Here is a 14,983-nt window from a genome sequence, read left to right on the forward strand (position 1 = left end):
AAAGAACTCTCCACCTCCACCACCAACAAAATTAATCCAGTGGCAAAGAAAAATCAAACAGGAAAGGAAGGAAGGAAAAAAGAAGTAAGGAAGAAAAGAAGGAATAGGTAAGGGAAGAAACAAAAAAAAAATTAAACAAATGTACACAATTTGGCCTTGGAAATTAAAATTTTATTAAAAGAATATATACAACAAAAAGATGAGGATTCCACTGATTGGCTTTGTGTGTCTATAATGTAAGTTCTGAATTAACTAACATCTGTTGAAATGTACCAAATGGCAAAACTTTATGACTTTAATCAAAACTGGGACTTAAATGGCAGTTATCCTGGAAATCCCACCAAATTTAAATATAATAGCATTTATAATTTTAGAGGAATGACTGCATAGAAAATAGAGGACAAATTGGTGAACTCCACTTTAATCATCCAACCATTAACTTTCCTAAATTTCCCATGGTTGTAGCACTTGCTGCCCTAATTTTAGCACAGTCCTAAAGTGGGCATGGATGGTATGACACAATGAGTAGTATACTGTAATTAAAATAAGTCTTTGGCATTAAAATTGGCCTAAAAACTGGAACCCCATGGACCCCATTCCCAAGTTGAATTTGGGCCTGTTCTTAAACCTGGCAAGAATTAATAGCATCCCATTGTGTACACCTACCACATCTTTATCCATTCATCTGCGGAATCTAGAAAAATGGTACAAATGAATCTATTGGCAGGGCAGGGATAGAGATGAAGCTATAGAGAATGGACAAGTGGAGGGAAAGGGAGGAGGGATGAATTGGAAGACTGAAACTGATATATATATATATATTCTACCACGTGTAAAAACAGATAGCCAGTGACAACCTGCTGTGCTCTGCAGGGAGCTCAGCTCAGTGCTCTGTGATGACCTAGGTGGATGGGACAGGGGAGTGGGTGGGAGGGAATTCCAAGAGGGAAGGGATATATGTGTACATACGGCTGATTTGCTTGGTTGTGCTGTGGAAACTGACACAACATTGTAAAGCAACTGTACTCCAATTTAAAATAAATAGCACCTCATGGCAGATTTGGAGAAGGAAATGGCAACCCGCTCCAGTAGTCTTGCCTGGAGAATCCCATGGACAAAAGAGTCTGGTGGGCTACAGTCCATGGGGTCGCAAAGAGTCGGACACAACTGAGTGACTAACACACACACATGGTAGATTACAACAACCTTAATGCTGTGGTTCAATCCAATAAGACCCCCATGCTCAAAAGCTAATATGTGTGTGTGTGTGTGCTTAGGCACTCAGTTGTGTTCAACTCTCTGTGAATCCATGGACTGTAGCCTGCCATACTCCTCTGTTACTGGGATTCTCTAGGCAAAAATACTGGAGTGGGTTGCCATTCCCGTCTCCATGGAAACTTCCCGACCCAGGGATGGAACACGGGTCCCCTGCACTGCAGCTGGATCCTTTACCATCTGAGCCACAGGGAAGTTCTCAGTACTTAGTTTTTTAAATTATTGATTTAATCCAATTGACAATCCGTACCTATTTAACTGCTACAGATTTTGCTATTCAGTTCAGTTCAGTTGTTCAATGGTGTCTGACTCTTTGCAACCCCATGGACAAAAATTAGGGATTTGGCTATTATGTTTTATTTAATGGCTATTTCAACAAACTCTAAGCCACATGCTGCCTTCACCTCCAAAGTAATATACCTTTATCAGGCTACCCATGGGACCCCAGCAGTCTTGCTATCACACACAGTCTTTGCTTCTGCATGCAGCCTTCTCCAGGAGCACAGGTATTGTATTACACTGTTGACATCTGAGGAGATTCATTTCACACATATGTTTAGGACATACAAATTCTGACAAAGGAGCTCACAAAAAGGGAATGTGCCATTGCTGGCTCCAGAGTGGTAGGCCCTGGAACTTCTGTTAAATTCCTGAAAATTCTTTGGCAAACTGAGGGCTGCCCCATCCCGACTGAAAAAAAAAAAACAAACAGAAATTGATCCTTCTCAGTACCTACAATGTTTATACAACCCAACATCTTTCAGGTCTTCAGGAGTTTGGGAGGCCATGTATTACTTATCTACAATTTTACTTAAGCCCATTTATGCAGTTGCTTACTAATCAGCCCAACTTTAATCAGATCAGATCAGTCGCTCAGTCATGTCTGACTCTTTGCGACCCCATGAATCGCAGCATGCCAGGCATCCCTGTCCATCAAGAACCTTAAAACAAAACGTCTAGAATCTGTTCAGATTGAAATCTGCAGGTACTCCCTTAAGTGTCCTCAGAGATTCCTTCACTATAGAGACTTTAGCAACCTCTGCTCACGACTCCTGGAGTCTCTGGGCCATGTACAGAGGCCACAAGTTGCCTATGATCTTCTCATACAGGAAACTGCCCCCTTGGCCTTGTGCTATTTGCCTTTGGAGTGATGACTGTTGGCCACATGCTAAGCTGTTCAGAAAATAGTCTCTCACAGACCCTGGACATCTATGCCCCTACTCCAAGCTGGCCCTTGTTCCTCACATTATGGAAGCAGCCAGCTCTGTACCAGCTCTGCACAGTGATCATGGCTCCTTTCTACAGCCTGGAACCAAACTCCGACCCTCTAACACATCACCCTGCAGGAGGAAGGGCTTCACTTCTCCTCAATCCCTTGTCAGATGTCACAGTGCTAGAGGAGGTCAGCGTACTCCCAGCCCCCTTGGCAACCCAGAGAGTCTCTTGGGAGCAACTGAGTGAACATTAATGGGACTTTATACAGTTTATGTACCATATTGTCACCATTATATGTGCTGGAGCTCAGTGGAATGTTGCTGCTTCCCATTCCTAATCCATTATGTTCTTAATAAGATAGGGACCTGAGGGTCAGCACAGTTGACTACACACCAGAAGTCACCTTAGGACCAGAGCCCCGGGCCAGTAAATACCCATTTACTGTACATTTTAAAAATAAACTAATATGTGCCACAGGCTTCCCTGGTAGCTCAGATAGTAAATGATCTGCCTGCAGTGCAGGAGACCAGGGTTTGATCCCTGGGTCGGGAAGTTCCCCTGGAGGAGTGCAAGGCAACCCACTCCAGTATTCTTGCCTGGAGAATCCCCATGGACAGAGGAGCCTGGAGGATTACAGTCCATAGGGTTGCACTGAGTCAGACGTGACTGAAGCAAATTAGCACACACACACATATGTGCTACATGAGAGTTGTTTCTTTTGGGACTTCGTAGGTGGTACACTGGATAGGAATCCACCTGCCAATGCAGGGAACACCCGTTTGATCCCTGGTCTGGGAAGGTCCCACATAACCATGGAACAACTAAGTCTGTGTGCCACAACTCTCGAGCCCGTCCTCCACTCTGCGTGCAGCAACAAAGATCTAGCACAACCAAAAATAAATTAATTAAAAAAAAAAAAAAAGAGGTAAAGGACTCTGAAAATCTCTTGCCTCACAGAGACCTAAACTTTAAATAAAGGTAAAGATGTCACTATCTGCACTAAGCCCCCAATTCAAGGCCTCACCAGAACACTCTTTATTACCTTCAGAATTCCAATGATCATAGATAGTGGTCAAGGCATTCTTTTCACTTCTCAAAATAGATGATGTTGAGTTTTTGAAGAAGTCATTCAATGCACTTCCATGTCCCCTCTAAACCCCAGGCAGCCAGTTAAACTGAGAGATAAAATACCCGACCCCCGAACTACTTCCCCCCTCCCCCCCCCCCCCACCAAAGAGAGCACAAGGACCTCCTGCTATTGTCACAGGCATGGATCACGCTAAAGCCGTGTCCGCTGGGGACAAGCACTCTCCATACAATGTCACAGAAGTTCCTCAGTTTCCCTTATTGTTCATAAAAGGAAGACCTCTAAAATTCATGTTTTTGCAAATCACCTCACTATGTGGTTTTCTTCCTCCTCAAGTGGCTACTTCACATCCTAAAGAGGCACTTTTACTCCCTGGAAGTCTCAGCTAATCACCAATATAAAAATTGATGGCAAAGCATCAAGTAGTTAATTATAGTATAAGAACTAAAATTAAGGCCCAGTGTTATGTGCTGCTTTGACAGCTGGCATAACCAGGAGTGCCATTAATGGCAGAAACTCACCTTCCTCATTTTCCACTCAAAGACAAGATCCCTTAGGCAAAGTGTTCTCCTTATCAGTAAGTTTCATTTCCTTGCCAGCCTCAGAGAATTCAAACAAGCCAATCACATTCTCCCATAGGAACAAAGGAGAAACCATTCCTTTTAATATAAAAAAAAAGTCAATTTCTCATAGCTTCTGGTGTTCCTTCTATCCCTGAGTGTAAAAACACTGAGGTCCTGTGTTTTGTGTGGTGTCCTTCTCTCCCAAACTGTGAGAATATATAAGTAATAGATTGTTGTCAATTTCCTCTGTCTGTCCAGCTTCAGGTGTCATGTGTTCTTCATTCTATAACCCTAGGGTGGAAGTCTCTCCCTCGTCAATAAGGTGGATTGTTGTTGTTCAGTTGCTAAGTCATGCCTATTCGTGACCCCGTAGACTATAGCATGGTCCATGCTGCAGTCCATGCAGTTAGGGAAGGATGACGTCCTTCACCATCTCCAGGAACTTGCTCAAACTCCTGTCCAGACAGTTGGTGATGCCATCCAACCATCTCATCCTCTGTTGACCCCTTCCCCACCTGCCTCAATCTTTCCCAGCATGAGGATTCCTTTCCAGTGAGTCAGCTCTTTGCATCAGGTGGCCAAAGGATTGGTGCTTCAGCTTCAGCATCAGTCCTTCCAAGGAATATTCAGGGTTGATTTCCTTAATAGGGTGGATAGCTGATGATTAAACTACCCTTTTTCTACCTTATTTATATTTCAGTATTTAACTAAATTAGTTGAAGTAAGTTGAGCTCCCCTGGGTGAACTTGTTAGGTGGGATGATGATGATTTTACAAAACCAGGTTATTCAGACCTATTCTTGGTAAAGCAGCAGTTTGTTGAATATGATTTCTCTGGGAGATGTTTTCATATTTGTGTGACTCTAGTTTTGCTTATTCACTGCCAACTAGCATGCTAAGGCGAATAGAAATGCATATATTAAAGCAACATTCTAAATATAAATCCTAAAAGGACAGTCAGAACTGTCTTTAGTTTCTTAGTTCCAATTTCATGGTGTCTTATACATGAGAATCATACTTACAGATGAGCATGTGGCAGGGAAAGCACTGAAATTTTAAAATATAAAATGAAGTTCTAGATGCTTTAACTTATTTGTGTATTTTTAAGTATAGTTGCTCCTAGGATTTCAACTTAAAATAAGACACAGGGACTAGAAGCATATGTTAGCCCAGGCTGAGGACTCTGAGTCAAGAGAAAGGGTCCAGGTGAGAAGAGTTAGGATAGTGGTTATGTTCTCTCATCAATTGGTCTGCATTTGTCTCATCTTCATAGGTAGGATGTGTACATGCGTGCTCAGTCACTCAGTTGTGTCCAGCTCTTTGCTACCCCATGGACTCTAGCCCACCAATTTCCTCTGTCCATGGGATTTTCCAGGCAAGAATATTGGAGTGGTTTGCCATTCCCTTCTCCAGGGGATCTTACCAACCCAGGGATTGAACCAGCTTCTGCAGCTTCTGCATTGGTAGGCAGATTCTTTACCACTGAGCCACCTGAGAAGCCCGACTTTTTAAAAAATAGTGCTAAAAACATTATTTGAATGCAGGTGCAAAGGTAGGTTACAAAATAAGTTTTTTACATTTATTGTTTCCTTTATTTATTTTATTTGCATTTCTTTCTCTTCATTGGGTAATGGCATGTGTGTATGTCACACACAAAAAAAGGAAGAGCCAGAGGATTTGATTTAATCTGTATCCTTTTTAAATTGATCAAGTGCATTTTTGGCAATACACTAGCCAAAGTTCCATGTGAAAAGAAGAGTAGACTTTAAAAATATTTATAATTTACATATTACATATTTATAGAATGATTTCCAAATAAACATAATTACTGAAAACATTAACTGAGGAAATATCATTTAAAAAGTAATAATAATCATCAATTTTCACACAAAGAATAAAGTAGAATACAGTAGAGTGACTTTTATTTGACATAAGGGTAAAAGTCTAAAATTCTCTGGGAATTTTAATACATAAGACTGATTGGGTCCCGTTTGGATAACAAGCTTAATAAAGCTTGAATGATAAAATTATCAGACTCTTCTACAAATAAGCTTATCTTCCCTGCAAACATTTTTCTTTCTTTGGTGTCAATTAATACCTCTACCCATCACACACACACATATACACACACACACACACACACACACGCGCGCGCGCGAGCGCATATCAATTTTAAGAGAAATAATTGCCAGAAAACTTTGAAAATGGCCATTCAACCCATTGTTAATTAGGAAACACTCAGTGACAAAAGTCTCACACTTTCAGAATAAAATTCAAAATTTCAGGTTTATGCAATTCACCCTGTCAACAGTTGTATTCTTCCTTTTGTCATGATTAAGAGGAGTCATTCGTGCTGATTAGGGGATGGGAGAGAATGGGAATTTGCTCCAGACTACCTGAGGGCAGTGTTAATTAAATGTACCTTAGTCCTAAATGGATTCCTTGAGGAGTCGCCCAATGATTATCAACTGCTCTCAGAAGAGCATAAGTTAAGAGGAAATAAGACAAAAGTATCTTAATCTACACAATATTCTCAAAAGAAATTTTTACATGGACTAATAAATTTTCTTTAAACTATAAATGCTCCTTTAGAAACATTAACTTAGTCAAAGATGAATAAGAATTGCCTTATTTTAGCTGATAAATTTGAATCCTATTTTTCACAAGAACATAAACCTTCCAACTGATTAAAGAGAGAAAAATGTTTAAACTTTTTGCAGAGCCGAAGGACAACTCTGGAGAACACAGTCTGCCTAGCTAAGAAAGGACAACTTCAAGAAGTCTACAATTAGAACGATTACAAAGAAATCCAATTTCCACTGAGCAGATAGTGAATACTGCCCACATTCACTTTTATAACATAAGTCAGATACAAAAAATGTGATTCTGTCAGGCAGTTAATTCCAACTCATTTATTTGTATGGAAATATAAAGATATTCAGAAAGCACATTGGGGTCAGGTTAAAAAATCAAGTATATATGGCCTAGTGCTGAGGCAGGAGATAAGGTGACTCCCCAGCCCCCAGAGAAAAGTAATTGGAGATTCATTTCCTGTAGATCAAAACTGCTGCTGCTGCTGTAAGTCGCTTCAGTTGTGTCCGACTCTGTGCGACCCCACAGAGGGCAGCCCACCAGGCTCCTCCGTCCCTGGGATTCATCAGGCAAGAACACTGGAGTGGGTTGCCACTTCCTTCTCCAATGCACGAAAGTGAAAAGTGAAAGCGAAGTCGCTCAGTCACTTCTGACTCTTAGCGACCCCATGGACTGCAGCCCACTAGGCTCCTCTGTCCATGGGATTTTCCAGGCAAGAATACTGGAGTAGGGTGCCATTGGTCCTGCTTAGACCATACATTTCTCATTCTTGAAGTCAGGAGACCTCCCTGACCACACATCCACAGAAAGGTTTCTTTGAGGCCAAAGGGGAGTGATGCCAAGGGATGATCTACCCACAGGCCTTTTCAGTAAAATCCATCTTGGCTAAGACATATGCACATCTCTTGGGACTATCCTAAGATATACCAAATATGGTCTATGAACAAGGCGAATCAAAATGATTAACCAAAGGAAACCTGGGAGAAATGCCCCACAGAAATAATTCAAACTGTCAGGAGGGTATGGCTCAGGGATTCTCCCTCTGAGTCTCCCCCATGTCTATCCACATTTACTGTACTCTTTTCCTCTTAATAAATACTTTACTTTCTTCACTACTTTTTGTCTTTATGGAAATTCTTTTCTTCAAAGCCCAAGAGCCAGGGCCTTTACCACTGACCGCTGGTCTAGTGGCTAAACATTGGTGCTTTTACCACTGCGACCCAACCTCAATCTCCAGCTGGGAACCCGGGCCCTGCTCTAAGCCACTGCAAGCTGCGGCCACCCAAGATCAGGGCAATCATACTTATACACTTTTCATTAGTATGGACAGACAGCAACTTGAGATTGTCAAAAAGGGGTTGAGAGAGACGACTCAAAGTCAGTGGCTGTGATTTTTGATTTCCTGGACACCATATCACCAAGAAATAAAGAGGCACCTATGGACTGAGCTGATGAGTGGGTACCAAACTTAGGTATATTTTCATCTTGAAGTTTTGAAATTAGTATTGCTTAAATAAAACTCTGAAGCAGTCTGGAATTTCCAGAAAGGAATTATTTCCATTCTCAGACTGTATTCCATACTTTAGGTAACCAAGAATAAAGTAATAGAAAAAATATTAATGATAAAATATGCCACTTATTGTGTGTTAGCATACATCAATTCACCCAATTCTCTTCTACAGCTTAGTTAGTGTACTTCCCCATATTTTAAAAGGTAAAAATTCAGATGTGAAGTAACTTTTCAAAAAGATCTTGCTTGTCTTTTCACAGCCATTAAATAAGTTTAAATTTGAAATATAGATCATATGGTGCAGTGCTTTTCTAACATTTAGGGCAATGTTCACAGTAAGAAATACATTTCACAGTGTGACCTAGTTCACACATGTATCTGAAAAAAATATTTCACAAAGAACTATTGGCTTTTATCACAAATGATGTTTTGATATTTTTCTATGCTACATTTTTCATTTTTGTCCTTTATTATGGTTGGAGAAGACTCTTGAGAGTCCCTTGGACTGCAAGGAGATCCAACCAGTCCATTCTGAAGGAGATCAGCCCTGGGATTTCTTTGGAAGGAATGATGCTAAAGCTGAAACTCCAGTACTTTGCCCACCTCATGCGAAGAGTTGACTCATTGGAAAAGACTCTGATGCTGGGAGGGATTGGGGGCAGGAGGAGAAGGGGACGACAGAGGATGAGATGGCTGGATGGCATCACTGACTCGATGGACGTGAGTCTGAGTGAACTCCAGGAATTGGTGATGGACAGGGAGGCCTGGCATGCTGTGATTCATGGGGTCTCAAAGAGTCGGACACAACTGAGCAACTGATCTGATCTGATGTCATCTTTGCATGAAATGTTCCTTTGGTATCTCTAATTCTTTTGAAGAGATCTCTAGTATACCAAGAGATACCAAGGGAACATTTCGTGCAAAGATGGGCACAGTGAAGGACGGAAATGTCATGGACCTAGCAGAAGCAGAAGATATTAAGACAAGGTGGCAAGAATACACGGAAGAACTATACAAAAAAGATCTTCATAACCTAGATAACCATGACAGTGTGATCAGTCCCCTAGAGCCAGGCATCCTGGAGTGCAAAGTCAAGTGGGCCTTAGGAAGCATCACAACCAATAAAGCTAGGGGAGGTGATAGAATGTCAGTTGAGCTATTTCAAATCCTAAAACGTGATGCTATGAAAGTGCTGCACTCAATATGCAAGCAAATTTGGAAAACTCAGCAGCAGCCCCAGGACTGGAAAGGTCAGTTTTCATTCCAATCCCAAAGAAAGGCAATGCCAAGGAATGTTCAAACTACTGCATAATTTCACTCATCTCACATGCTAGCAACATAATGCTCAAAATTCTCCAAGTAAGGCTTCAATAGTATGTGAACTGAGAACTTCCAGATGTTGAAGTTGGATTTAGAAAAGGCTGAAAAACCAGAGATCAAATTGTCAACATCCATTGGATCATAGAAAAAGCAAGAGATTCCAGAAAGACATCTTCTGCTTTACTGACTACACGAAAGCCTTTGACTGTGTAGATCACAACAAACTATGGAAAATTCTTCAAGAGATAGGAATACCAAATCACTTTACTGTAAGGTGAATGCAAAAGAAAAAGCGAGTGAGCCAAGCAATCAGGCAAGAAAAGGGAAATTTATTAGAGGGAAAAGAGAGGGTGATTGGCTCTTAAGGAGAAGTAGCATCCTCCCTTTCTGATGGAGTCCTTCTTATACCCACCAATGAAAAATTCTCTGAAGGGATGTTCTCCACATAGCTGGAGATCTGGAATCTGGTGGCCTCACAGCTTTGAGAAGTTTTTGATAATCAGACTGAGTTCGAAGTAGCTTGTGGATAGTTTGGTTGGTGAAGGCTTGTAAGCGATCCTGAAGAAATTTTGAAAAAAGACACATTAAACATGAGCAGAAAGTTAGAATTAGGGTAAATAAAAGGAGAGGAACTAGAAAAGGTAGGACCCAGGACATCCAATTCCAATTGCTTACCCAGTTTTCCCATGTACTGCTGATGTGTTGGCGTATTCTCGAGGCTGTTTGTCAGATTTCTTGCTGCTTCCTTCACAATGCCTGATTTATTGGTGTAGAACCAACAGGCTTCCTCCAAAAATAGGCATAGGCCTCCTTTTTCTGCTGTGAGGTCTAATCCTCTTCTGTTTTGGAGGACCATGGTTGCCAGGGAATCTAGCTGGTTTTGGATAGTGATAAGGCTGTTAGCTATTTCTTCTAGGCTGTCAGTGAGGTCTTCAGAAAGGCTTTGATAGTAATTTAAAGAGGTTGTGAGTCCTGCGGTCCCTGTCCCAATCCTAGCAGACATTCCTAAACTAATTAATAGAGGATAGAATTGAATTGCCTGTCTGGGTCTGTTATGAGTTAGTGGGATAGGAAGGGTCTGATTGTTAGGAGCGATAGAAATTTCTGGGGCTAGATATACCAGGGTGCATGTTCCTCTCCAGTTAGTGGGAAGACATAAATAAGTAGTGGTTCCACATAAGAAAAATATTCCATGAGTAAGAAGACAACACCTGAAATTAATAGCAAATAGGTGTCTTTCTGGGAACTTGTTAGTAGTCTCTGAAACTGACAGTGAACTCTCTAGTGTAGCTTCTACAAGAGGAGTATTTACACCATATGCAGAAGGGAGTCTCCCCAAGAAAGTAAGAGAATGTCCTGCAGTTCCTGAGACATGATAGATCAGCCTGAAGGGAAGGAGAGATGTGAAGTGTGATTCCAGAGGTGTGGCGGTATAGTTCCTAGTTGGGGGTAAGAATTGCACATAGAGTTTTGTCTGGAAAAACAGAAAGGAACCTATTGTAGACACACGTCAGAAGTGGTGGGTGTTAAGGAGCAGTAACCAGGCTAGATCAGAGGGTGGGCTTGGGATAGTAATAGAGGCTTTGAATTTTGAGAGAAGGTCTCTCCCAAGAATAGGAGTGGGGCATTTTGGAGAGTATAAGAAAAGAATGGGAAAAGGGGGTATCTTAAAGTGTGCAAGATAGAGGCTCAGTTATTCATGGCATAGATATTAAACCCCCAAATAGAGACTTGAGAGACCTTAGTTTTTTCAGAGTAGGCAAGCATAGCAAAGTAAGTGGCCCCCATGTCAATGAGAAAGGAGACTGGCTTACCTGCCACTCTAAGAGTTACCCTGGGCTCCTTAGAGGTGATGAGAGTTGGGGCCTCGGGCCCTGGGCACCTTCAGTCTTCAGTGGCAAGCCCAAGGAGGCTAGGCAGAGCTGGGAAGAGCTGCTCAAGACCAGGAGGGGATGTCTGGATCCCTGGAGGGGAATTTGGGTAGTGGACCCTCCAATGTCCCTTTATGCCACAGCTGGGACATGGACCTGGAGGGGGCCTTGGCTTTAGGCATAAGCGGGCCCAGTGGCCTTCTTTTCTGCATTTGAAGCAGGGCCCAGGGGCCTCCTTTCTTTGTTGGTTGATGGAGGCTTGGAGCCATTTAGGGCAGTGGCTAAAAGGTGGTATTTGGCCTGATCTCACTGGGCCTTCTCTAGATTTGCCTGTTCTTTCTGGTTATTGAAAATCTTAAAGGCTAAATTTAAAAGGTCTCATTGAGGGGTTTGAGGCCTTCTGCCTTTTTTAGTTTCTTTTGGATATCTGGGGATGACTGGGAGATAAAACGGGTGTTAAGGACAATGGTGCCCTCTGCTGAAGTGAGGTCTAATTTTGTATATTTTTGTAGTGCTTCGATTAACCTGGCTAGAAATTGTGCCACATTTTCATATAGTCTTTGAGTTATTTCTCTGAGCTTATCAAAGTTGATGTTTTATGGGCTTTATGCCCTGCCTTTTGAAGGCCCACAATTAGGCAAGCAATCATATGCTCATCCAGGTCTCCCTGCCTGATAATCCCAGTTGGTATCATCTCGGGGGACAGCCATTGCCCCTACAGGCTTAGTGTGTATCTCATCAGCATGCACCTGAGAGGCTTGCCATACTCATTCCTTCTCTTCCAGAAGAGTGGAGGAAAGTATGATGTAAATATCATGCTGGGTTAAGTCATAAGACTGGATAAGATACTTGAATTCTTTTAGATAATTATCTGGGTCTGAGAAGAAGGAGCCAAGATGCTTTTCAATCCGAGATAGGTTGATGAGGGAGAATGGGACATGAACCCAAACAATGCCTTTTGCTCCAGCTACTTCCTGTAAAGGGAGAACTGGGGCAGGGAAGGAGCGGGATCCTGCGGTGAAGTTTCCTGATTTAAAGTAGTTTAGACCAGTATGGGGAGGAGATCTAGGGAGGTCAGGGTAAAGCCTTGGGACCCTCAGGGTAGAGGGTGGGGCTGAGGTCTCTGCTTATCTCAGGCACAGGCTGGGGAGGGGTATTGGGAGCTGCAGCTTTGGAGGAGGCCTGCAGAGAAGGAGGGAGGGAGGAGGGGACTTAAGGTGGGGGTTGTGGAACTGGAGGATTCCAGAAAGGTGGAATCCAAAAGGTGGATCTGGAGCTGCTGCAAGGGGATTGGGAGCCATAGGGTGTGGGCTGTGGTCCAAAGGGTGGAAGGAAGAAGAAAATTCTAAACAGTGATCGGGAGACATTTTATTAGGAGGATGTGGCTCAGAGTGGGCCAAGAGTATTTGACAAGCAGAACAGGATTCACAGAGAGAGCAGAGAGCGAAGAAAACCTGAACATAAGGGATTTCTAAGCACTTTCCCTTGCAGCAGTGGCTGAAGTTATCAAGGTTCCATAGAGTATTATAATCAAGAGTTCTGTTTTCTGGCCACTGGGACCTGTTATCAAGTCTCTATTTAGGCCAGAATAGTAAATAAGTCTTTTTGGTCTTATCTCCTCTTGGAAGCCCAAGGTTTTTAGGTTTTGGAGAAAGCATCTTAGAGGATTAGATTTTGAGGGCTGGGATTGAGAATTTCCCATTGTGGCCAAATAGGAAGGTTAGACAAGGGTGAGAGAAAGTGAGGAGAAAAGTCCTAGAAAAAAGGCGTCCCCGTTCTCAGGACGTTTTCAGAGAGTAATAATACTCTGCTTTGAAATGGGTGCCCCCTATTCCAAAGTCAGATGGGGCACAAGGCAGAGGGCCTGAGGGCCATGGGGATCCTCCCGCCTAGCACTAGGACTTGGAAAAGAGGTGAGAGAGAGAGGATCCAAGGGAATGGGATTTCACTCACTCTTGCAACTGATGGATGAAATGTGGGCCGGTGAGTGGACGTCAGTCACAAGGCAAGTGGAGAGTCACGTCCCAGAGCTCACTCAGTTTCTCAGCAAGGTCTGAGCTAGGGGACCACTGGAGCTGGGCTTGTGAGAGGAGCCCACACAGTTGCGGTGGATCTTCCCTCCCAGGTTTCAGCACAAGAATGTAAGGCTGCTGCTGCTAAGTCACTTCAGTCATGTCCGACTCTGTGCGACCCTATAGACGGCAGCCTACCAGGCTTCCCCGTCCCTGGGATTCTCCAGGCAAGAACACTGGAGTGGGTTGCCATTTCCTTCTCCAATGCATGAAAGTGGAAAGTGAAAGTAGGAAGTCACTGGTCGTGTCCGACTCTCAGCGACCCCTTGGACTGCAGCCCACCAGGCTCCTCCATCCATGGGATTTTCCAGGCAAGAGTACTGGAGTGGGTTGCCATTGCCTTCTCCGAGAATGTAAGGCAAGTGCAGAGAAAAAGAAAGCAAGCCAGGCAGTCAGGCAAGAAAAGGGAAATTTATTAGAGGGAAAAGAGAGGGTGACTAGCTCTTAAGGAGAACAGGCATCCTCCCTTTCTGATGGAGTCCTTCTTATATCCCATCAATGAAAAATTCTCTGAAGGGATGGTCACATAGCCAGAGGTCTGGAATCTAGTGGTCTCACAGCTTTGAGAAGATAGGCTCCAGTGAGATAACAGCATGCCATTTGGACAATTTGGTCAGTCTCACAGATCACTGTGATTTTAATCTTTGTTTGCAAGGTCAATGTAAGGAGCCATCTTATCAATGAGACCCCATGTGGGCCCTATCACTTACCTGCCTCTTGAGAATTCGGTATCCAGGTCAAGAAGCAATAGTTAGAACCAGATATGGAACAATGGACTGGTTCCAAATAGGGAAAGGAGTATGTCAAGGCTGTATATTGTCACCCTACTGATTTAACTTATATACAAAGTACATCATGTGAAATGCCGGGCTGGATGAAGCACAAGCTGGAATCAAGATTGCTGGGAGAAATATTAGTAACCTCATATATGCAGATGACACCACCCTTATGACAGAAAGTGAAGAAGAACTAAAGAGCCTCTTGATGAAAGTGAAAGAGGAGAGTGAAAAAGCTATCTTAAAATTCAGCATTCAAAAAACTAAGACCATAGTATCCGGTCCCATCACTTTATAGCAAATAGATGGGGATAACAATGGAAACAGTGGCAGATTTTATTGTTGGGGGCTCCAAGATCACTGCAGATGATGACTGTAGCCATGAAATTAAAAGATGCTTGCTCCTTGGAAGAAAAGCTATGACCAACATAAACAGCATATTAAAAAGCATAGACATTACTTTGCCAACAAAGGTCCATCTAGTCAAAGCTATGGTTTTTCCAGTAGTCATGTGTGGATGTGAGAGCTGGACTATAAAGAAAGCTGAGCGCCGAAGAATTGATGCTTTTGAATTGTTGGAGAAGACTCTTGAGAGTCCCTCGGACTGCAGGGAGATCAAACCAGTCAATCCTAAAGGAAGTCAGTCCTGAATATTAATTGGAAGGACTGATGGTAAAGCTGAAGCTCCAATACTTTGGCCACC

At 42.8% G+C, this 14,983-nt stretch overlaps 1 protein-coding gene across 1 annotated transcript; it reads right to left on the reverse strand.

The window, feature by feature from the left end:
* Positions 1 to 9,759: 9,759 nt before the first annotated feature.
* On the reverse strand, positions 9,760 to 11,049 carry LOC133228603 (syncytin-B-like). The gene is made up of 2 exons (XM_061384186.1): positions 10,237 to 11,049; positions 9,760 to 10,119 (listed from the first exon to the last, which is right to left on the reverse strand). The coding sequence occupies exons 1-2, from the start codon at positions 10,562 to 10,564 to the stop codon at positions 10,061 to 10,063; spliced, it is 387 nt and encodes a 128-aa protein (XP_061240170.1). The 5' UTR covers positions 10,565 to 11,049; the 3' UTR covers positions 9,760 to 10,060.
* Positions 11,050 to 14,983: the final 3,934 nt, after the last annotated feature.

Source organism: Bos javanicus, chromosome 17 (assembly GCF_032452875.1).
Source record: "Bos javanicus breed banteng chromosome 17, ARS-OSU_banteng_1.0, whole genome shotgun sequence".
Classification (NCBI taxonomy): Eukaryota; Metazoa; Chordata; class Mammalia; order Artiodactyla; family Bovidae; genus Bos; species Bos javanicus.

Coding starts and splice junctions, on each gene's coding strand:
- LOC133228603 (XM_061384186.1), bottom strand. CDS start 10,564: ATGTCTGCTAGGATTGGGACAGGGACCGCAGGACTCACAACCTCTTTA. Junction 10,120..10,236: donor GCAGTACATGGGAAAACTGG/GTAAGCAATTGG, acceptor AAATTTCTTCAG/GATCGCTTACAAGCCTTCAC.